This window comes from Gordionus sp. m RMFG-2023, chromosome 3 (genome assembly GCF_954871325.1).
Source record: "Gordionus sp. m RMFG-2023 chromosome 3, tfGorSpeb1-WG-v2, whole genome shotgun sequence".
NCBI classification, from domain to species: Eukaryota; Metazoa; Nematomorpha; class Gordioida; order Chordodea; family Parachordodidae; genus Gordionus; species Gordionus sp. m RMFG-2023.
The window spans coordinates 43,860,611-43,884,723 of NC_088777.1; the positions used below are offsets into that span (position 1 = coordinate 43,860,611).

At 27.0% G+C, this 24,113-nt stretch overlaps 1 protein-coding gene across 2 annotated transcripts; it reads right to left on the reverse strand.

The window, feature by feature from the left end:
- Positions 1 to 1,495: 1,495 nt before the first annotated feature.
- Positions 1,496 to 21,254, reverse strand: LOC135927384 (cysteine--tRNA ligase, cytoplasmic-like). 2 transcript variants are annotated; one of them, XM_065463350.1, is made up of 21 exons: positions 21,107 to 21,254; positions 20,718 to 20,796; positions 14,920 to 15,008; positions 14,773 to 14,869; positions 12,203 to 12,301; positions 11,994 to 12,143; positions 11,792 to 11,932; positions 11,522 to 11,610; positions 7,578 to 7,699; positions 7,325 to 7,437; positions 7,069 to 7,197; positions 6,603 to 6,836; positions 6,196 to 6,293; positions 6,093 to 6,133; positions 5,889 to 6,034; positions 5,471 to 5,542; positions 5,334 to 5,415; positions 2,578 to 2,655; positions 2,414 to 2,526; positions 1,708 to 1,791; positions 1,496 to 1,663 (listed from the first exon to the last, which is right to left on the reverse strand). In XM_065463350.1, exons 2-21 carry the CDS (start codon positions 20,775 to 20,777, stop codon positions 1,535 to 1,537), a joined length of 2,166 nt encoding a protein of 721 aa, XP_065319422.1. In that variant the 5' UTR covers positions 20,778 to 20,796; positions 21,107 to 21,254; the 3' UTR covers positions 1,496 to 1,534. The 2 variants fall into 2 exon arrangements, with proteins under 2 accessions (XP_065319422.1, XP_065319420.1); XM_065463348.1 differs by having other exon boundaries at positions 1,497 to 1,663; positions 21,020 to 21,254.
- Positions 21,255 to 24,113: the final 2,859 nt, after the last annotated feature.

Here is a 24,113-nt window from a genome sequence, read left to right on the forward strand (position 1 = left end):
ATAAAGCTGCCATGGAAGAAGTCCCTATTTCCATAAATCCTGTAAACAAGTTTAGCAGCAAAAATGAATTAACTAAACCTGCAGGTTTAATTTATATTAATATTACATTTGTCATAATAATATTTATTAATTGATCTTAGATCCAGGAAGGTCACGCGGGCCTTCGCCTAAAGTTAGTACCGCAAAACCAGCCACACCAGATATGAAAAAAAAGCTTAAACGTAAGGCTCCTCAGGATAAGTCAACAAAAAGTTGGAATAAAGACGCCAAACCAGTTTCACCGGTGTCAGAAAATACGAAAGAAACAGTCGGAAAAAGGGGTACCGAGAAGGAGAATACAGAAGAAATAATGGACAAAAAGAGGAAAGCAAAATTTTCCAATATAAGGAAATGTTTGGATGATGAAGATGATGCGTAAATGCAATTTGTAATAGGTTATGTCCTTTCCTGGCAATAATACTTAAATATATTAAATGCGCCTCTTATAACTTCCTTCGAAAAAATGTGTGGTGTTTTGTTTTAACAATGTTTAATTACTCCTTATAACATACATGACATATATTTTATAATTATTTTTGAATGATTTTGATAAATTTATGATGGAGAATGAAAAAATATAATGCTTGCTAACAAAGAGGATGTTTGAGCTATACTCTCCCCTAAAATTTATTACTAAGTGGTATTTTTCAAAAACCTCTATATCAAACCATAAATATTACAAACCATATCCCATAACACAAAACAAACCATAATTTCATAATAATAAGACTCAAATTTATTTTTTAAAAACATCAACAACAATCTCTATACATTAACATAAAAAAATATACCAAAATTTAATATAATTATTATCCATTTCTTCATCTCCCAAAGGTTCACAGCTGACATCTTATTCAATATTTTCCCATCTCCCACTAGGGGTTTTTCCTAACAATGAAATACACCCCGTGATCATCATCTCCTCTTCTTCCCCCAAGGAAAACTTAATTCCCCTGTCAGAAAATAACTGACATTTTATGTATTATATTAAATTTATTTCTTCTTTTTTCAACAATTACAACAGTATTGATTAATATTTTTAAAATTTAATCACCCCTTATAACATGAAAACATTTTGTAATTATCATTGAATGAATTTGATAAATTTATGACGGGGAATGAAAAGATGTTTGCCAACAAAAAGGAGAACGTCTGTCGTTACTTTCCACCAAAATTTCGTAATGATCTAACGAGTTCTCAATTTTTAAAGATTCATTTAACTCAAACAAAACAATGAACAGAACTTACCGGAAATTTACTATGTACTATACATTATATAGAAAATCAAAGTATAATCATGAAAATATATTAAGAGTAATGACATTTTAAAAAAATGTTTTGACATTGTGTTATTAACTAGGTGTAAATGAATTCAACCAAATTTTGATAATATGTATCTGTATCGAGTGAAGTATTTATACTTAATTTTATATGGAGCCTATCATCGTTTGTGTATGCTTAAATTAACGAGTCCATAAACCAAACAACACTTAATTTATTGAGAGCTAATAATTTTTTTAATATTTTCATTATATTTAAGTTCGTGTTGCTGATAAATCTTCATCAATTTTTTCGATTGAGATTTTGTGACAACATTTCCGTTGATATCGTGAGTTGGAATACCCTAAAAAAATTATTTTATAGGAATGTAAATCTTACAAATTTTACCTTTTCATCAAATTTGCTATATTTATCGGATTCTTTTAAGAATAATTTCTCTGGCGGGATTTGTAATAATTCTTCTTTTTTTAACTAAATCAAAAATTTATATCATTATTTGTATTCATAAGAATAATAAAAACATCGACTTGATTAATCGAAATAAAAAGATAACCTCAATTTAAACAAGGGATGCGTTACGCTTTTTTATATTAAAAAACTAAGGCCAAAGGCAAACTCAATTTGTGCATGTTATTATGCATGAAAATATAAGATTTTTTTTTTTACTATACATTTGACCAGAAATCTTTCTTCTTTAAAAATACTCTGAAAAAATTAGATTATTAAAATATGAAAAGTGATTTATAGATGTGGAAATATAATGTCTAATATTGATAAATTTTGAATCAAATTATACGAACAATGCGATCGAATAAAAGCTAAAAAAATATGACGAATATTTTCCTTATTCGTAAAATATGAATCGATTCGTTTAACATAAATTATATATTATAAATCGGTCCAAACCAAGAAAATCATTTTTAATTATATGACATGTCAGATATGACAAGCTATTAATTAAATTGATTAAATTTGATTTAAAACCATTTTTAATATATCTCAACACTAACATATATCTCTCAAACCATTAATTAACCCTAACCCATGTTATTATTATAAAAAAAAATTTTTTTTGACTTTAATTTAAAAATACCTTATGTTCCTTTAGCTTTAACTTTTCAACATCTTTAGCTTGTTTGGTGATTAGATCTTGGTCAAATTCTGGTGTTGATTGATTATCAATTATTTTGATAACCGATACACCGTCTATAATAAATTAAAATATCTCAAACATTAAAAAAGAAAAATTTATAATACTCTTGTCTTCCAGTCGCACGCCGATATTCGGTAAGATATTATCGCGCAAATCATCACATTGTTTCAAAATTTCATAATCTACAATTAGTTTTTAATTAGATAGAATATAATGTTAATGAAATAATAGTAGTTCGACAAAATTTTTCTCCTTATGGACAGTGCTGGACCTAAAAAAAATAGTCTGACATCATGCTCTAGAATAAATAATTATATTTATCGCATTATAAATATGGGATCGAATCTGTTAAATATTAACAAAGATTTGGAATAATTAAAAACGAGTCGATTTTTTAAAATACATCAACCTTATTTAGTTATTGTTATTTTTCCATCTCAAAATTAAAATGTTGCAAAATATTTTGGTTAGCCCTTCAAAATTTTAGATTATGAGAGTGAGTAATAATTTTTAATATTTCCTATATATTTTTACCAGATATAAGTGGCGAAAAAAGTCCTATAAATTGAGAAAAATTAAGCCCACGAGAGAAAATGGGTAGTGCAGATTATTTATTTAAAAACTTATATTCTTTCTTAGGATAAATCCATCAAATCATTTGCAAACATAATACAGAGAAAAATACTATATATCATAATTCAAAAAAATACGTCTTTTGTTCTTGTGACAATTTATTGCTCCAAGAATTTGATCTCTTAGAAACAGTTACTATTAATGCATGTTTTTATGTGCTTTTGCAAGCGGATTTATAATTGCAACTCCTAACATTGCGTCAGGTGGCTATAGGTGATATTTCTTTATCAGGAACTTCAAAGTTAGATAATTTGGGCATGTTATGTATTTCATTGTCTAAAAAGGTTTTATTTTATCCTACACTCATCGCTATCCATATTTTATCAACTTCGGTTCTCAATATTTTATATTTATTATTATTAGGGCAAATGTTTGGCCTGTCTTATCTATGGATTGGAATCAAACCATTTTGAACACCGTATGTATATTATGATGGTATTTCTTTTTATAAATGATTTTATTATTAAAGTGTGTTATTTTATGTTTGCAAATGATTTGATATAGTTTAATAAACCTTTCAGATTCATTAAAATTTTAAAATAAGCTCTAGGATTAAGTGCCCATACCTTATTTTAGGGGTTTTTAGTTCCCTAAATTGCTTGGGTAAATCAGCTAATAAAATATTTAAAAATTTTAGATCTCATAATCAAAAATTAAATTTCAGGAAATTAAAATTTTAGTTATAAGGTTAACAACAAATTATAATAAAAAAAAATAAAATCAATGGAACAATATATAAGTAAATAATATTGCATAGTTATGTTTTTATATCTGTCTCATTGATTTTATTTAAATGCTATATTTATATATTTCTAATGTTTGATATTTTTGTTATAATCTTTTGTCCCATAATTAATCAAAATTGCAATGTTTATTAATTATTAGCCAAGTTTAATATAAATTAGCTATTATATATATATAAAGTTTAAAGCAGTGCATTCAAGGGTGAGTATATATTAGTAATGATAAATATGACGTGTGAGAGGCAATAAGAAAAACTCGTTTTAATAAAAAATTCTTCCGTTTGAGAAACTATCATTATATATATTAGCGGCAATGTGTTATATTTTCATTTTTATATTAATTTTGAGCGCGTTTTACCGGAAACCTATCACCATGTCTGGCCTACCCTATGAATTTCAGACAATTTAGTCATGTACTCTTTAACTTAATATAATTTACATTAGTTCTTCCATAGATTTTTCATATAAATTATAAATGACTCAAATGTCAACGATAAAAAAGTATTCTAAATATGAAGGAATACATTTCGGTAAAATCAGATTTAAATTTAAAAAAACGCGCCCAAAAAAATGATTTTATGTTAAAAAAATAATACATTGTCGCTAACATATACAAAAAAAACATCATTTTTTTAAGATGTCACTTAGAGGGTACAGACTTGAACTTAAGCGCAGCAAGCTATTTTGATCGAAGTTCGATCCCCGGCTTAGGACAAATTTATTTTCTGAAACTATTACTAAAATAGGTAGCTTAGAAGAGAATGAGGTTATAGATTAGAGTGATATGAGCAAGAATTAGTGAATATCAAATATTTAAGTTTAACTGAAAAAATGACAAAACATAAAACGAGAAAAATAAAGTTTTTCCATTCTCAACCCATTAATAAATGCATTCAGCATGGAATAAGCTATAAAAAAACAATATTCCTATTAATATCATAGCATTTATTAATTTAACATAACAAATCATAAATTTTTTCATTAAAATTAAAATATACCAAAACCAATTTAACATCAAAATCATACCTAAAAAATTAAAAATAAATAAGGCTTATATAAAATAAGCCGATTATTTCAAATTATAAATCCCTAAATGATTATACATCACGACATATATAATAGAATTAGGATCTTAAATAATAATTTCCAATAAACACTCCATTAATATTTTATAATCCATTCAGACCATAATTGATACAAAAATTTTTCCCTATTTCTAATGGGGTTTTTTTTATAAAAGATTTGAGCCAATGAAAATAGGGAATTTGATATTTATATTTCAGAGACCTGCAGGCATCATTTGCCCGGCACGGATTTTTTCTAATATATTATATTTATTTTTTATAGCTATAATAATGACGATTTAAAATATACAGCCCGGCTCGTGTATCCGGGTTTAAGGCATGCAGGTCTCTGATATAAAATCACATTTCGGGTGAAATGGTAAATTTTTCATAAAATTCTAATATTTTTTGGAACAAAACTTTTATATTGTATGGCAGATGTTTTAACACAATCTCTAAAGTCGGCGATGACCTCCAAATAAGGTAGAATCTGATCTTCTTTCTATTCAAAAAAAAATATAAATAATAATTTGTAAAAATGAAATGGTAGGTTTTACATTCATAATGCTATCAACGTTATTAGAGAACGTTGGTCCAATTTTAGCTTCTTCTTCATATACTCCAAAAATCTAAGTTCATAATAATTTGTAAAAATAAATATGCATAATCTGTCAAAATATAATTAATTTATCTTAATAATGAGTTTTAAAATATAAAAAGAAGAAGTTGATTTAAAGTATATTATTAGCAATTTTTACAAAATATTTTTCGGGCTGCGCAAAAGTTTATTAATAGCTGGTCCGAATCTTCTTATTAAAACATTGAATAATGCAAATTTTTGATTTAAATGGGCCATGCCACCAAACCGGGCCAAAAACAATTACTAGTTGTTGATTTTTAAATTATAATCCATGATTTCTTCCATTTAAAATTTTTTAAAAATAATACATGAAATCAGCCTAAAAATTGAATAACCTTAAACAGATCCGTAATCTCCACACAAATTCGACGGATAATATCGAAATTAGGGCCAGCGTTTTGAGTCACATTTTTCAGGTATATGTAAGTGAAATTGACCAAGTCCTTAACATCGTCCAGACAAGATTTCGTATCGATTGAATCTATTATCGTTTATTTTAAAAAATAAAATAACGCAATTTAATAAGGATTAATATTTACCGCACAAATGATCGTGTACCTTTGACTTAGTTTCGAATAATCTAGATGTTGTAAAATGTTATAATATTATTTTTTACAAAAATAGGAACATATAAAAACTAACTTGTTATTTAAAAGCATTTCGTGGCCATTCCATTTCGTAAATGTTTGGCAATCTTTGGGAGCCTTCCGCAAAACATCTTTCATATTCAAAAAAAATTCCTGTAAAAAAATTTAATAAAATTGATCATTGTGAGACATTGCATAAAATTCATTTATAATCCAAGAAATCGATTTACCGAATTGCGAAATTGAAATAAACAAGAGCTAGCTTTTGGAAAACTTTAACATAAAAGAAATTTAATTATTACAAGTAAAAAGCAAAGAGTATATAATATTTAAAGAATTTTAAATGCTAACAACGCAACGCGCAAAGAAAAAAATATATAAGTTAATAATGGGCGGTGGGGAAATAAAATAACAAGATGCATCAAAAATGGGAAATGCGTTATAAAATGAATAATCGATTACATTCAACATTTTTTCGTAATGCAGGGATAAGGCCATGGTATTAGGACTATAATCCAAAGTATCCTTCCAAGAATGCAATAAAAAAGTGAGCCTGAGTTGTCTGGATGTATACTGCTTCAGGGCATCTTTAATGGTGACAAAGTTTTTAAGAGATTTCGACATTTTGCAACCGGCGATAGTTAGATGGCCGGAATGTAAAAAGAAGGAAACCCAATGATCGTCGCCAAAGTAAGCCTGTGAATTTTCGATAAAATAAATCATTTAAAAAATAAATTGGTCTCGAAATAAATAGTGGCATAGTCAACTTATTAATTTTAGGCATTATAAATTCCGATTTTTTAATTTATTTAGAGCATATGTTTTGCAGCATATTTACGTTTTACGATGATACCAAGGATTCAAATTAAAAATGAATATGCTAATAGACAGTGGAAAAAAGTGAATCAAGTTAAAACACATAGTATACCTCAGATTGGGCGATTTCGTTGTCGTGATGCGGAAATTTAAGATCGACTCCTCCTGCGTGTATATCTAATTTCGAACCGCATATGGATGTCGCCATTACAGAACACTCAATATGCCATCCGGGTCTTCCCTATTTTTATAAATAAAGAGAAAATTATCATAAATTAATTTTATATAGCTTTATATTATTGATTTAAAATTTATAAAAAAATTCAAAATTCTATTTTCCTAGCTGTATAATTTGTAAATAAAATCACTTTGCCCCAAGGAGAATACCAGCTGGGTTCTTCTAGTTTCGAAGCTTTCCATAAGGCGAAATCGTTGCAGCTTTTCTTCTCCGAAAGTTTATCTTCCGAGATGCTTAATTCGCCTAGGCATAGTTATTTAAACTTTTTTAAAAATGTTTTAGATGAGTCAATTAAAAATTATTGGCCGATACCCGATATAAATCGATTGATTGGTTATTTTCAAAAAATGGCGCATCCCTAAAAATATTTTTTAAAAAAATACCTTCGCCTTCGTTCAAAACTTTTTGATCTCCGAAAGCCTCCGGTAATAATTTGGCGTAATGATGGTTAGGGTCTTGATCAAATTTGATCGTATCAAAGTAAACGGATCCGTTAGAAACGTATCTATATATTATAAAAGATAAATCTTAAATTTTTATGTACTATATTATACAATGATATTAATATTACTATAGACTAACGATTGTTTCATTAAAATGTGTTTGAACGTTACATAAGGATCAGCTGCAGATGCCATATGGTGGTATGCAAGGTGGGTATTTTGGGAGATTATTTAAATATTACTAAATTCGGGTGCAGGGAATGGTGTCGGAGCACGTGAGTTAAAAAGTTCCATATAATGAATACTCCATATAGTTAGAAGAGACAATAGTGTTGTCACAGAGACGTAATTTGGAAAATAATTTTAAAAGATTTTAGTAACTTGGATGCCTTTTAAGATATCTTAATTATCGTTGGTTATTTTAGATTTTATCTGCTGTTAAGGAAGATAGCGTCTTATATCATTTCTGATAAAAATGACTCCTTTTCAATTCTAATTAGATCTTCCTAATTTCTTTTATAAAGTGGTTGTTTAGCCTTCCTCTGGTTTTAAAGGGAAATCATTCAGGATTTATTTTAAAATACGGAATTGAAAATTAGGTCGATTCGATCAGCGAAGTCTTTATATTATGCTATCGGTCATTAGAATTTTCATTTAAAATTTAGTTATTTTATTAGAGATATTCTCTTACATTTAACAAATTTATTTTTATTAGGACTAGAGTTTAAAGATTTGATTATTTTTGATATATAAATAAATATTTTTTTACTGTTATATTTAAAAAAATATATATTTGCGATTTTTTGATGTATATATTAATTTTTTATGTGGATTATTCTTTACTAAATTATATATTTTTTAATTTGAAGAAGTTGGGCTGCATTCATAGTGGAGACGGGATCCAATTTTACGTCAAAATACTGATATGACGGCGTCCGACAAGGCTTTCATAATGAATTTTTTTAACGTTTCGGTTTTGACAGATTAAACATTATTTTATTTAAATGAACAAACATTCTTTAGTTAATTATTTAAGAAAGTAAAAAATATAGTTACTTCGAAAAGAAGAAATGAGGGAGCGCATTTTACTTTGCTACCCAAATTACTTAAAAATAATAAAGTTCTATAATTATATGCGTATGAAAAATGTGAGTATATTTTTAAATATAGTATTTTTATAATTCCACTATAAAAAATAGGAAGAGTTTTATTACATATTGGATCTTATAAAACTTAAAATTACAAAAATAAAAACAAATTTTATTAAGACTAATTACTTCAGATGAAAAGTTGCTGAGGTAGATAATCATAGCTTTTTCGTAACTAGTTTATGTTGTAATTTGCATTTTTTTTTATTTTTGGTTGAAATGTCAATCATTTTAACTTGATTTTTTTTATCGTTTTTTTTAAAAATGATTTTTAATGATCATTAATTTTTTTATATTAAAATTTATAAAACCATTTTTTTTGATTATTAATTTTATGCGCAAATTTATAAAAGACCATTCTTTAATGATCAATTTTTGTTATTAAATTTTGAAAATTTAATTTTATAAGAAAAAAATAAATGCAATTTGTTTTGATAATTTTGTGTTTAAGAAAGTTATATATATTGATCATTGTAAGTCTTATATTGTTCGTAGGTTCGTGATTTTTGTAAGTTCCCTCATTTTCGGGTTATTTAGATTTTTGATTTTCGGTAAGTTTTTTAATTATTTTGGATCTTGGCTAGCGTTTTCTGCTTTATTTTGATAGGTTATATCTTATTTATAAATATATATAAAAATATTAAAACTAGATTTATATACTTATTTCTCAAAATCAGCTTATTATATATATATATATTAAAATAATTTTAAATTTTATAATTAATATTGAGATCTAACCCTAATATTTATACTAATAAAAGTTAATTTCGGGCCAGGCTGGGCTTGAAAAATTAACACGATGCAGATTACTAGTAGAAACAACCAAAGCTTTATGGGATATTATACAACCCACCCATTGGAGATGTTTAAGTAAATTGCTCAAGGCTTTGATGAGATTTAGAACTTCCCAAACTGTATAGGTTGTAATTTTAATAAAATCAAGCAAAAGATAAATATTTTTTTATTTTATTATTTCTTACTATATTAGGCTGAGTTCATAGTGGAGACGGATCCGTTTTTTTACACCCGTTCCGTTAAAGGTCAATATCATTAAAAATGATATAAATGTTCATAGTGTGTCCGTTTCGATACCTTCCGTCTTAAAAAGAGATCCGGCAAATTTTAAAGTCAAAACATTTTGAATTTTTGATCCGGCATATATTTAAAAATCGTTAAAACAACATATAACATTTACTAAAATGGAAATTAATATAATGAATTTAATAGATAGTGGAGGATGTAAATATATATGATAAAATGGATGATGATTATAAAAATTCAAACAAGAAAGCACAATTTTGCAAAAATCTAGGTTTGCAGTTTGGTCAAACAGGTATTAAAACTTGATAAAATATAACATAGATTTTTTTAAATAAATTATATTTTACTATTCCATTTGTCATCCTTTTTCTATCTTCTAGTTCTTGGTAAAAATAATTGAATAGGATTTTATTTTAATTCTAATATTATAGTTTATTGACGGTTTAATAAAAATCACCCTAAAAATATTAATGCTATATATTGTTATGTTTTATTCTCATGTAATTTAGAAAAATAGATTAAGCTTAACATTTTTTCTGAAATTTGATAATCAATATCTTTCAATAATCATTTAATGGAGCAAACAATGTGATCAATTACCTCTATTATAAATTTTTTAGGTGATGATTTAAAGACAAAATGGAATAATCTTAGAGATTATCAAAATAAAGATGATAAAAAACAATGGATAATCCTAGTGCTTCAGCAGGGCCATATTATGAATCTTTATCATTTTTAAACAAAACGTTAACACCTCGTTTATAAAAATCCAATTTAACTATCAAATTCCACTCCATTATGTGATATCACTTCAGATGAAAATATAGGTACAGATAAAAATCTACCAACAACCTCAGATAAAAAAAGAAATTTTTTTTTTAAAGAAATATTAAAAAAATAGTAATTGAGGAAAATAAAAAAAAAGTATCCTCTTTTGAAAAATTCATAGGTGATGAAACATATCTCTACCCTCAGACCATATAGATAAAGTGAAAATGAATATTATACAAATTATTTTTTTGTATGAAAGTCAATTAAAAAAATTATATATTTATCTTTCATATATTCTTATTTTTAATAAATTTATTTTAATTGTCAAACATATTATAAATTATATATTACAAAATAGTGAATAAATGAATATTAGTTTAAAATATTATTTTGCCATGGCAAGATAACAATATTATTAAAATAATTACAAAATAAATTTCTAATATTTTTATTCTGATCAGAAGTATTTTTAATACTCTGTTGGTTCCATAAAGGAAGATCTGAATCCCCAAATTCAAAATTTGTTATATTTAGTATTTCTTTGGTTAAAATGATATTATGTAAAATACAACATGCTTTATTTATGTCTTTAAAAACAGGTAAACTAACTTCTACCTCATTTAATAAAAATCTCCATTTTGAGGTTAAAATCCCAAAACTACACTCTACTATTCTCCTTGCCCGATTGTATCTGATCCTTTCGATATTTTCATTTTTTGGACCAATCATTATATGGCACTATATAAATGACAAACTCAGGCACATCACCTGCAAGCTAATCAGAGCCTTGAAAATAACCACTATGATAAATGTCATGTAATATACTCGCAGGCCATATAAATGCCTACAGCTGATTTCTATGTATGTACGCTTTTAATAAATGAATAGTCAACAAAGGTTAGTAAACAATGAGTATATAATTACGCGTATCCGTTTTGAATTATTTGGGTGATGAAATTTACTATTTCGGGAATGTATTCGGTAACACGAGTGAGTGCGTTTGGAATTAGTATCTGTTTCATAATTAAGTATGATTGTTAATTAAATTCACATAAATCCTTTTAAGTTAATGAAGAGAGCAACGAAAGGAAATCTTTCATATTTAAGAAAAAAAAAGAAATGAAGGAAAGAAGAAAAAAAATATAACAATATTAATGATAAAAAAAGGAAGATAAACAATCAATCAATTTTTACATTTAGATTTTTCATATCATCGTGAAATTCTTTTTCCCAAACACGAGGTAAATCGAAATAAATGGAGTCGTCATTTATATTATATTTATGCTGAATATCTAACCAATCCGATAAGACGTCGGATATTTGATTCAAAAAATTCTATATTTGTATCAATGAATAAATAATATAAAAAATTTTATGGAAGACCAAAAAAAACAACCTCTTTTTCCAGTTCAATATTCTCGGTTTTAATATTTGAATTTACCATGTGGCGCAATCTTTCTATACCATCGTTCACTTTTTTTATTATAATATTTTCCAATGTTTTAGCATCGGGATTTGTATCTTTCTTCATTTTGACCGAAAAAAACTATTTTTTTAAGAAAAAAATAAATAAAATGTGAATTTGAAAATATTTATAAAAATAACTTCCAAAGCTATTATCGCGTCCTGAAATATTTGATCTAAGGTATGATTTTCTTCGACATATTTTTTGAAACGATACTTTTGTCTGGCGCGTTTAATAATCTTTAAAAAAATGAAGCGTAAATGTCAACAATTCCTACAATAATTAATTTAGAGTGCATAATTATTAAAAGGTAGAGTTGTTAAACAGCTGGATAAAGAGCCGTTTTTAAAAATGGCGAACTAAATATTTTATTCAGAAAAATATTACGCAAGCATGGAGTTTTTGGTCATAGACATAAAGGTTAAGACTTCTATTAGCGAAATCTCGAGATTTAGGCAACATTTTTCTGGCCATAATATCGATTTAGCCGTTTTTAAAAATCGACTCAAATCGAGTCGTTTAACAACACTAGTTATAACAAGTCTAAAATCGAGCGTTAAAATATCGGTACTTAAAATTTAGTTATTTGGAATGTTTGCAGTTTATAACTATAAAGTCTGCTTGCTAGGATTCCGAATAATTTGCATATTTAAATTTCAAATTTATAAACTGTAATATTTGTAATGATTACCATACGCTCAATTTCCGACTTCTAGAACGCTCTGGCATGGTCGTCATACAAAAATAAATTTTTTAAAAAAAACAAGTGACCAGACAAAATTTCCTAAACATTATAATTAAATTAAGGCCTAATATCAGCTTGGGTTAGTCTATATCGTAGTGAGTATTATAATCTTCTATATGCACCTTTTTTAATTCCTATATTCACAATAAAAATGTTAAAATATAGGGGAAACCAGGGCTAGTTGGTACAAGGAGCTTGTCGGTTTAGCTTTTAAAACTAATAACGATTATTTGTTAAAATTTTATTCTAAAATAAAATTCTATGATATCCATATTTGGGGAAGAAAATAATTTATATTATTTAACTTCAAAATTTTATGACATGTTTTTGGCTTGAAAATTACAATATTATCACTTTACATTATTTGGTTGTATTAAAAAATTAAAAGTTTAAACATGACAAAAATGGACAATAAAAACTCTATTTTGATATTTAGGAAGGTTTCAGATTGATATGTAAGGCTTTAATATATGTTAAGATTATATTTGTGATATTACCACCATTGGGGTTAGTAGAATCGTGGCTTGTCGGCCCAATCAATCAATTTTAATATTATTATATGGTACTCGAATATATAAAAATTTCAAAGGAAAATTTCACCATAAAGAGGATTATGAAGAAGCAATAAAATTGTATAAAAATGATATCTCAAGAAAAGTGAAATCTATTACAGGTCAAAATATAATATTTTATAAATTTATTAATGTAATTTTTCATAATATATTTTAATTTCAATATGATATCAGACCTAAATAAATATCTTGAATCTTCATATATATGCGATTGACATATTATTTGTTTACATTCAAATTATATTTAATTAATCAATATGAACACCTATTTACCCTATATAGATATTAGCCTGATAATAACATCAATTATTTAAAATGAATTATATCTAGCAAACAAAGATTTATATATATCTAAATTGACAATATAATATGATTCAAATTATTACATAGAGGATATTTATTTTGGCCTGAAAATAAGATTCAAATATTGTTATATATTTAAATATAGAATTAGATAAATTTTGAGTGAATTTATTATGAGGTATACCTACTACAAATTTTTAAGACATTATAAAAAATATGTCTAGACAGTAAAAAAAGTATTTGATGATGAGGAAAATAAATAGGTTGAATATCTAATTTCATGAAGTAAAAATTTTTTATGGTATCTGTTAAAAAGGTATTAAAAAATTATAGCTAAGATTTTTACCTTATCCCCATTCAAGAAGCAGCTTTTATTAAAATAGCAGAATAAAAAATCAAAAAAATATTAATAAAAGATGTTTGTATTATAAATAATCAGGGCTATAAAATTTTCACGATTTTGAAGATTGGTTTCAATGTAGTGTGTAAAGGCTGAGCTCATGGATTTTGTGTCAAAAAATGCTATTTTATTTGTTATAATTGTAAATAATATAATATAAATAAAGCATATATGAAAATCTGAAGAAAATTATTCTGTGTCTCACAGGAAGCCTAATTAGCCATTTGATTCGACAAGCCTTATTTATGATCCGATATTCAGGGGTTTGGGGCTATAAGGATCAAAAAATTACTTTTACTAATCTTATTTTGGACAAATTATCAAATATTTATAAAATATAACAGTGTATATTTATTTATATATAAGTGCTTATAAGGTTTCGATTGATATTTTTCAAGATCTTATACGATCATTATATTCGGAGCTCTGATGATTTTGACAAAAATTGTGCCGACTCTGGCCTCCCCTAATAGAGAATGATCCTTTTATTTGTATTATTACATTGTGATCTCCTATTAAAAATACATGAAATATATATTTTTTTAAAATTCTCTCGTCAACAATTTTTAAAAAAAAATGGATATAGAATATTATAATACTCAGTTGACGATATATTGTTTTAAAAACCCAATTTAGCCCTAAAATTTGATAAAACTACATACTTAATTCAAGAAATTATGTGTTTCGTACCTTGTCATCGATATCTGTTATATTCATGACGTACATTATGTTGTAATTGAAATATGATTCTAAAACCCTTCTTATTATATCGAACGAAATGTAAGACCTAGAATAGTGTAAAATTTGAAGTTTGATATAAATATTAATAATTTTTACCGAGCATGCCCCATGTGTGAAGCATCGTAAACCGTCGGCCCACAGGTATACCAATGTATTTTTTTGCTATTAACCGGTACGAACAGCTCCTATTAATTATTAAAATGAAAAAGGTATATTTTAATGTCGGATCTATTTTTGGTGATGTTTCTGCAAGAAAAATAAAAATTCGGCAATCCCCCCCCCCCGATTTTGGTCAAAAAATTTTTCATAGCTCCGTGCTCTAGAGTCGATTTAAAAAAACAAAGAACTAGGTCGGGTTCGCCTTACCCAATTTGAAAAAAATAAATAGGTATGACTTGGGGAGCAGTCTGTCCAGGCTTCTGATAAATGACACACTCAAAATTTTCTAAAAATTATATGACAAATAATTTAAAAAAAAATTCAAGATATTTTATTTTTGGGTAGGGGGGGGGGGGTTAGTTTAAAAGAAAATGGGGAAAAAAAATTATATTGAAGAAATTTTGAGGAACATTAAGTATACGCTAATCGGTAATTTATTTTATAATCAAAATATATTGCAAATAATTGTAATATAACTTTGTTCCAACTTCCAAAGATAACCACTGAAATTCACCAGGAAGTAGGGTTGTAAAATGGCTCAATTTTTCAAAACGGGCTAACCCAATATTTTAGCCAAAAAATAATTACGCAAGCCTAAAAATTTAGTTCATAGATGGCAGAAAGGGTTATAGATCTACTAACGAAATCTAGAGGCTTGAAAAATATTATTTGAGCTGCAATCTTAATTTAAATCGAGCCGTTTAACAACACTACCCGGAAAAATAAAGGAATAGTTGAGAAATCTCAAATTAAATATGCTAATTTAAAAACCAACAACACTTTTTGATTAATATGGAATATATTTTGTTCCTCGGAAATAAAGAAATGATGGATAAAAATTAACAGGTTTGCATCATCAAAAAGATCAGAAAATAGTTTCGCTTTGAGTGTTGCCCTAATAAATCTCATTTCAAAAGTAATATGGAAACAAGTCCTTGATGTGTGTTTTTTTTAAATACGATAAACCCATCGCCAAATTCACACGTGTAAGGGGCAATGATGTGAGCGGCAAATCATTTTGTCTAGTATATCCCTATAAGTTTTAAGTGTATAGTTATCGGGTGTAGACTGTTAAGCTACATTCATGGTTACGTTAGTTACAATTAATTATAGGTGTACACTTTTTTCTATCGTTACCGTTATTTGGGGCGATTTAATTTTTAATATAAATATCAGAACCGTAACGTAATCGAACCTATATAATTATTTATTGAAGGAGTAAAAAGAACCTTTATAAAAAAAGATTAAACCGGTTCAGTTTTTATATTTTAGGAATCAAAAAAATTTGAATATCCAGAATTATATAAACTTGCTCTTATAGTACTGGCGGTTCCCGCAACACAAGTTTTTGTAGAAAGGGCCTTTTCGGGGCTAAAATTTGTGTTATCTTCACAACAAACAAATATGAATCCATTTATATTAGAAAATATATTACTTATAATATATTTAAAAATGAGTTATTTTAAATCTTATATATTTTTTTTATATATAATTCAAAGATCTTATAATAAAAATAAATTAAACGATGGTGATGCTTCAAAAAAAAATTTTCTAACCGTAATGAACCTTTAAAATTAGCTGAACCGTACCAAACCTTTGTAAATTTTTTCTTAAGAACCGTAACCAAAACGTAACCATTATAATATTTTACATACTGAACCGTAACCAAACTGAACCGTTATAAATAACGGTTCGGGTCCCTGATTATAGAATACAAGAAAATATATACCAATAAAATAAATAAACAATATACAAAGAAAATCATATTCTAATTTTAAAAAAAAATTATATATATTTTTAAAAAAAAATACACTATTAATAATTAGCAAATTAAACTATTTTAATATTTTTAGCCATATGAGGCAAAGTTAATAATATTTTAATTAAAAAATATTCATTTTCTAGATGAACGTTAAAGCTGTTTACATTTAATTTTCAGTTATAGGGGCTGCTTTACTTGTAATTAGTTCAAACTATTTGCATTGGTTTAAACATCTCTATATTGTATTTTATTACTATTGGTTCTTAATTAGTATAAGGTTTTAACTATAATCCATATATACAACACTGAGAGGAATAAAAATCATTATTTTTTAATATAAACACTGATGATTGTGAGTTAGCATTCTTAATATCTTTGACTTCAATGGGCGATATCTTAAATAAATAATTTGAATATATAAAATATTGCTAAGTTGGCCTTGATATTTTATTCGTTTATAATAAGATTTGATTTTTATCAATTTTTATATTATCATATGTTCAATAAAATTTTGAACATTGGACATAATATGCCAAACTTATATAACAAATGTAGATAAGATGTCGAGATATTATATAATCCTTCAAATGATTAATTATTGCACCCATATATTTTGCGACAAATTAAAAACATAAATATCTCAGATATCACTAAGAAAACATTTTTAGCTTTACCCAAAAAATAAAGCCAAAAAATTCCTTAAATAAATCTATAATATAAGATGTCAGTATTAACTAATTTTTGAATAATATTAGTTATTATAGCTTTTAACACAATCATTATTACTGGATTGATTCATCAGCTATTGATCATTAGCACAGAGTGGTATTGGTTAAAAAACAAAAAAATTGTGTTTTTGCTCAGTGCTAGCTATATTCAATTTCTATCAATTTTTGAACACCTAAAAAGAAGAGTTTGTTTTCCAATGAATTTATTTAATATATCGACTATTTACAATTAAACTTCCGAATTAATTATTAATCAAAGATAAAAAATCTAAAGGATATAAAAGCTTTTAGATGGAATTAAGTTATTAATTTTTTTTTAAATATAATAGAAAGCTTTTATTCTTATTTTGATAAAATTCTGATTTACAAAACCCAAATCGAAAAAATATATATATTAAACACCATTTGAAAACTAAAAACAAAAATATGAGCTTTTGGGCAAAAAAATATTTATAGACCCACTGTAAAGTTGCACTATTCTAGCTAAAAAATAATAAGGTATCAACCGCTTTATATTTAAGGGTTTTAGGAATTTGGCATTGAAAGTGTTATAAATTTTATTCTAAGATGGTTATAGAATTTATTCTCCAACAGTGGTGCACTGGTTAGAGATTCCGGATAAGAGGGGAGAAGGGATAATTTTTTAAAATGTATATCAAAAATTTGATATACACACACATATATATGTAAAATAGAATATATATTTCCTCAATTTATATAATATTTTAAAAATAATGTCATAAATAAAATAGCACCCTATATCTATACAAATTAAAAAAAATTCCACAAATCTTTCATTTCTATGGGCTGATTTTTTTTGAAAAGATTTCATCAGCCCCACGATGATTCCTTTTCTATATTTTGCTATTTGGATCCGGAATCCACTTCAATATCGTGAAGACCAGCAAGTAATGGCGATAAATGGCAGCATTTTTCGTAAGTTTTGAGCCAATTCTAATAAGACTTACCGAATTTTCAAGCGAAATTAATCATCTTAGCCTCGATTGAGGTTTGAACTTAAAGGATAGCTCTTGAAAAAACATACTCTCGCCTGAAATTTAGCGAATTTTCTCAACTGTTAGGATTGAGCAGATTTAACAACATTACAAACAAAATAGCCCAATTTTAATAAAATATTTTAAATGGTGATTCTTATTATACTTAATTAAATCATTAAGAACATGTTGACAATAACATTTACATATTATACAGGTGAATATTTACAGATGCTGGTCAATTCTGAAATTAATTTTATATAAAAATAAAAAATCAATTTATAATTTCACTAGAAAGCATGATGCAGTCCCTAAAATTCTTTCAGATATATTCTTCATATCAAAAAGAATGCCTAAAACCTGAGATGCACAATTTTGAGAGAAATAACAAAAATCAGCCAAAGATTCAAATATGAATATGAAACGATTGCTGGGCTTCGAATATGGATATACTCCTAAAAAAAATTTAAAAAAATTTCTTGATTGTATTGATACTTTATTCCGCAGTATTGCGAAGTGTGAAAGGGGTTTTCATCTTATGAATTTAAATAATGGTAGATGATCAAGACAAGAGAGTTTAAGAGTGAATAATTTGTCAAATTTAATGTTTATTATTAATAGACCATAAATATCAGATTGGATTACAGATCCATGTATCAAAATATGGAAAAAGAATCATCGACTGGAAACAAAATCTATTTAAAATAATATAGGCCAAAGAAAACAGAGGAATAATAAATTTATAATTTTTAATTCATATTTATCTATATTTTATTTATATAGATATAGGTGGTATAATATATATATCAAATTATTTGATATACCCCAACCTCTCCTTACCAAATTTTTAAGAAATATACCACTGGGAGTAATGTAGGTTACTATTATATATAAAAAGTTTGCCAGCTTAGTTTTGGACAAAAAACAAATATAGAAATTCCTTATTTATAAAAATGTGAATAAGTTAGTGTTATTATTGTATTCACAATATTTGTATCCAATCTTTATTATAGTTCTAATAAATTAGATATAATTAACTTTTCTTAGCCTGGCTCACCATCTATAACATTTTGTACAATAGATAAAACTTTACAAATTTAGTTTTCTTTGTTCCAAGCCTAATTTTTTCATTTATTTATTATCAGAGGCTTGTTTAAGCTTAAATTTTAGGCCTGGCCCAGATTTTTTTTAAAAATTTCAAATCCAGCCTCTTTTTGAAATTTTTTGGACCAGCCTAGATTTTTATATTTCTCATTTTATGAACTATCCAGTTATTCTCAAATTTAAATAATTGTATATGTTTTTTAGATTGATAATTTCCCATCCTGTATAACTAAACATTATTTGTTATTAAGCCCAAACCTGGATAATAGTAAAATACAAATGTAACACTTTTAGAAAGTTAAATAAATTAATCCATAATTATTACATTCCTAATCTTAGAAGAATTATATTGAAAAGTTCAACAAGTTAATAAAGTAATCATTATGATTCCATGTAAGTGTAAAAAATTCATAAATCTAAAAGTATATTGATTTTTTTTTTGGGGTTCGGTTCATCCGGTGGTAAATATTATTTTATTTTAATCATATTTATCTACAGATATAACTTACATTAAAGAAATTAAGCTTAAAATCAGCCATCACCCACCTTTAAAGTAATTAAATTATACTATAGTTCTCGGGTATAGGCTTTTTCTTTGTCCCACTCCTTCTAAATTAAAGCCTATAGAGGTTTAAGCAACATTTTTCTAGATGTTGTGCCTACAAGTACGTGCGGCTTGCCCACAAACATGTGGAGGGCTCCTCATATTTTTATTTTTATACCCAAAGTAAATTGTTCCAATTAGATGGAAATGAGGAAAACCTAGCGTAGCTCTGTTGAATCTTCAACGTTAGAGGGCAAAAGCGCTATATATCACGTATCACGTAAAAGTATATATATATTTTATCATCTTAATATACTTCAAGCCTGAGCTGGAGTTCTTTTTAAATTATTTTTTAGACCTGTTTGGCCTTATTATTATTTTATATGTCTGAGCTAGATTTTGGTAAAACACAACTCTACAAAGAGATGCAGCATAAAATTTCATTAGCAATTAATTAATTTATATTAGTAGCAACAACAATATGTATAAATGTAGGTCTTCTAAAGTTGAATTAGATATAACCTCATATAATAAAGTTATTTTTCATATTAGAAATAATTTCAAAAGATTAATGAATAAATTAAATATTATATGTACTCTACTTTCTTTCTAGATAGGCTGTTATATAGCATAAGATTTTTTGATTCTGTATTTTCAGGCATTATAACTAATCTTTTCACTCTTGACACATTAATAAATTAAAAAATATTCATATATCTAATAGTCAAAATAGATATTAAATGCGAAAAAATATATTGTTTTGTTTAAAAATATATATAAAAGGCTCATTCTACATTGATTATTACAATATAATTACTTTTTATATCAAAATAATAAGAAAAACAAATTTAAATAGCAAAAATAAAATGATTTTTTTAAATTATAAATAAGAATACAGTTATACTTGCTGAATTGAATCTGCCCTAATTTTTTTAATGATGTAATGATGTGTAGAAGAATTTATATAAATATTCATTCATTCATTCATTACCACGCCGTGCAATTTCATCACCCACCAGGAGTTTAGCGTGCATCAAGTATATTCACTATCACTAGTATATAGATCCTATACATGATGTATATCCGTTTTATTATAGTGGACGGTACCACTATGTAGCCAGCTAGCAAAGTGAAGAAGGGAGAAGTACGAAAATGGTGATGTATTAGTTACGTTACTAGCAGAATAGTGTTAAGAAATATAATGTCATGTAATAATGTACCTGGTTATTCAGTGAGGCAACAAAAAAAATAATAATAACTCTTATATCTTGGTGACAATGGCGTAGCTACGGGGGTGGTTTTTCGGGTTTGGACCCCTCCCAAAGCAAATTTTTTTTTTTAGATTATACGTTCAAAAGACTTAAAAGTTACTTTATATCAAATAAATACCATGAATATTTATATATTTGATGTTCGTGGAAGGATAATATATTGAGATAATCTACTAAATTATAATAATATATTGAGATAATCTACTAAATTATAATAATATATTATTGATGCATTAACTATATATATTATATAATATCGAAGATATTGTTATGATTTTTAAGATAAACCCGGCCGAAGGCCCGTTAAGGGGGGTCTGGGGGGCGAAGCCTCCCAGTCTTATATATGTATGGACCCCCTCTAAGGAAAATTCCTAGCTACGCCACTGCTTGGTGAGTATTGAGAGTTTAAGTTAAGTTTGCATGATGAGTCCCTTCTTTGTTTGTTGTTCGGTGTGTCGATATGGCGTGTCCTGTAGACCTTGTACCAGCTGTGCAAATGATATTTGGGTTCGTCGGTGTTATTGCGTTATTATCATAACCAATGTTCATTATCATTATCCATTATTCTATTTGTTGTTGTAGCTGTTGTCGTTATTGTCGCCGATATCGTGTGTCCAGAAGAAAAAGTCGTGGGTTCATATGAGGAAAGTTGCATTGTCCAGATTATTATCATCATCAAACTTGCTTTGTTCTAGCCATTGCAAGAAAAGAAAAAGAAGGGAAAGGTTCCTATTTTAATTTAGGCCATATTTTAGCATGTATTTTAGATGTTCTTTTAGGTGTTTCTTGTTCTTGCTGAGTGCCATGAAATCTGCAAACGAGAGGTTGATCAGGTCCATATTCTTCAAACATTTCGCCAACCAATAGTATTTAGGGGTACTTTTCTTCCTACCGTCAGGGGACCATTTCATGGACGAGTATATCATATTTTCCTGCGAGTTTCTTAAGCTATGGTCTATTAATTCTAATCTCCTTGAGTCGATTGATTGGTAGGATGTCGCATCTATTCCAGAGCGTTGAATTTGAGGTATGGGTAATATGTTTTGGTGATTCTTCTTAGGCATTTGTTTATAAATGTTTGAGTTGCGTTGATGTTGCTTTTAGTGTCCTGCCAAGTCTCCAGTCCGTAGGTAAGAATGGATACAATTAGGGACTTAAAGAGTCTTATTTTTAAATTAATATATTTGGTTGGATGACCATAATTTCGACAGTTGATGATACCGGAGTCTAGCATTATTCTTGATTTCGTATCTAATATTGTGAAGCCTAATGATGATATCTTGGTTCCTAGGTATTTGAAATCTGAAACTAATTCTATCGTATTACCCTCAAACAGGGGCCCCTACAACGGGGGGGGGGGGTCCGAAGCAACTGCTTCAGTAAATTTGAATGGGGGTACTTTTTTTACATCCATCATGATCATGTGATTTCTGGTTTATAAATGTAACAATAAGACCCCCCCCCCCCATATTTAATTTAATATATTGACTGAAATTTTGGTCGATGTTTAGTAAATTTTTTATCCGAAATTTCTTGTTATAAATTATTTTTCCAATTTTAAAATATGCCTAAAAATATTAACCAATATTGACAATAGCAAAATTCCAAGAAATTGGATTACTTATAGTATTAAAATGTATAAAGTTTTAACATGTCTCTTATTTGGTGGTCCACACGCAAATTCAAAATGGACATGTGAAGGTCTAGATAAATGACAAAATATTAATCGTGATATTATTCTGCATGAATCTTCACAGGCACATATGATGGCCTATTATGGAAGGCTTTCTCATAATAAAAATTCGATATTAAAATTTATAACACCTCAGAATGAATGTGTAGATAATAACCGTTCTATTATAAGAATTATAATAAGATGTTTAGATTATTTAATATCTCGAAACCAAGCCTACTGGGGGAACAGGCAACAAGAAGGCAATATGATGGCCCTTATTAAGCTTATTGCGATTCTGAACCTTTACTAAAAATGTATATACAGCAAAATGAAGAAAGAAAAAAGGATAAAAAAAAAATAAGGGATTAAAAACGAAATTATATTTAAACCTATTATCATATAATAACATAAACATTCTCATTGAAACCATGAAAAATATGGTTATAAAAAAAATTCAAAATGAGATTACATTTAACAGGTGCTTTTCAATCATAGTTGATGGCACATACGATGTTTCGAAATCAGAAGCAATAGCTTTGATAGTAAGATATGTTGAAAATAGTGAGACGCCGAAGCCTGTTGAAAGACTGATTGCCATATATTGTACGGAAATACCACAGGTCTCGATATAAAGCATAAGATAATATCCAAACTTGGCTCGATGAATTTACCCCTTGAATATCTAGTTGGGCAAAGTTATGATGGCGCCTCAAACATGAGTGGAAGAATCAATGGTGTGCAAGCCTTGATTAGAGCAGAGGCGCCAAAGGCAGCTTTTATTTGGTGTTATTGTCATCGATTAAATTTAATCGTTGTTCAAATATGTCAATCAATTAAAGAACTTCGAAATGTTCTAGGAATACTAGATGAGATTTATGTCTATTTTAATGGTGCAAAAAGATATTACTCAAAAAATTTCAGTGTAATGATCTGAAAAAATCGCAACGATTTCTACGCGTCAAGAATACAACTCGGTAATAGTTCCTTATTTATTTAAATTTTAAATGTTTTTTTATTTAGAAGCTGGCTATCGTCATATAAAGCTATTGTAA

Excerpts from the sequence above, each read along its gene's own strand:
- LOC135927384 (XM_065463350.1), bottom strand. The coding sequence starts at position 20,777 with ATGCCTGAAAATACAGAATCAAAAAATCTTATGCTATATAACAGCCTA. Across the intron at positions 6,294-6,602 it reads ATTACGAAAAAATGTTGAAT|GAATTTTTTTTGAATATGAA; the intron begins GTAATCGATTAT and ends ATTTTTTTACAG. Across the intron at positions 6,035-6,092 it reads GGTACACGATCATTTGTGCG|ATTCAATCGATACGAAATCT; the intron begins GTAAATATTAAT and ends AAACGATAATAG.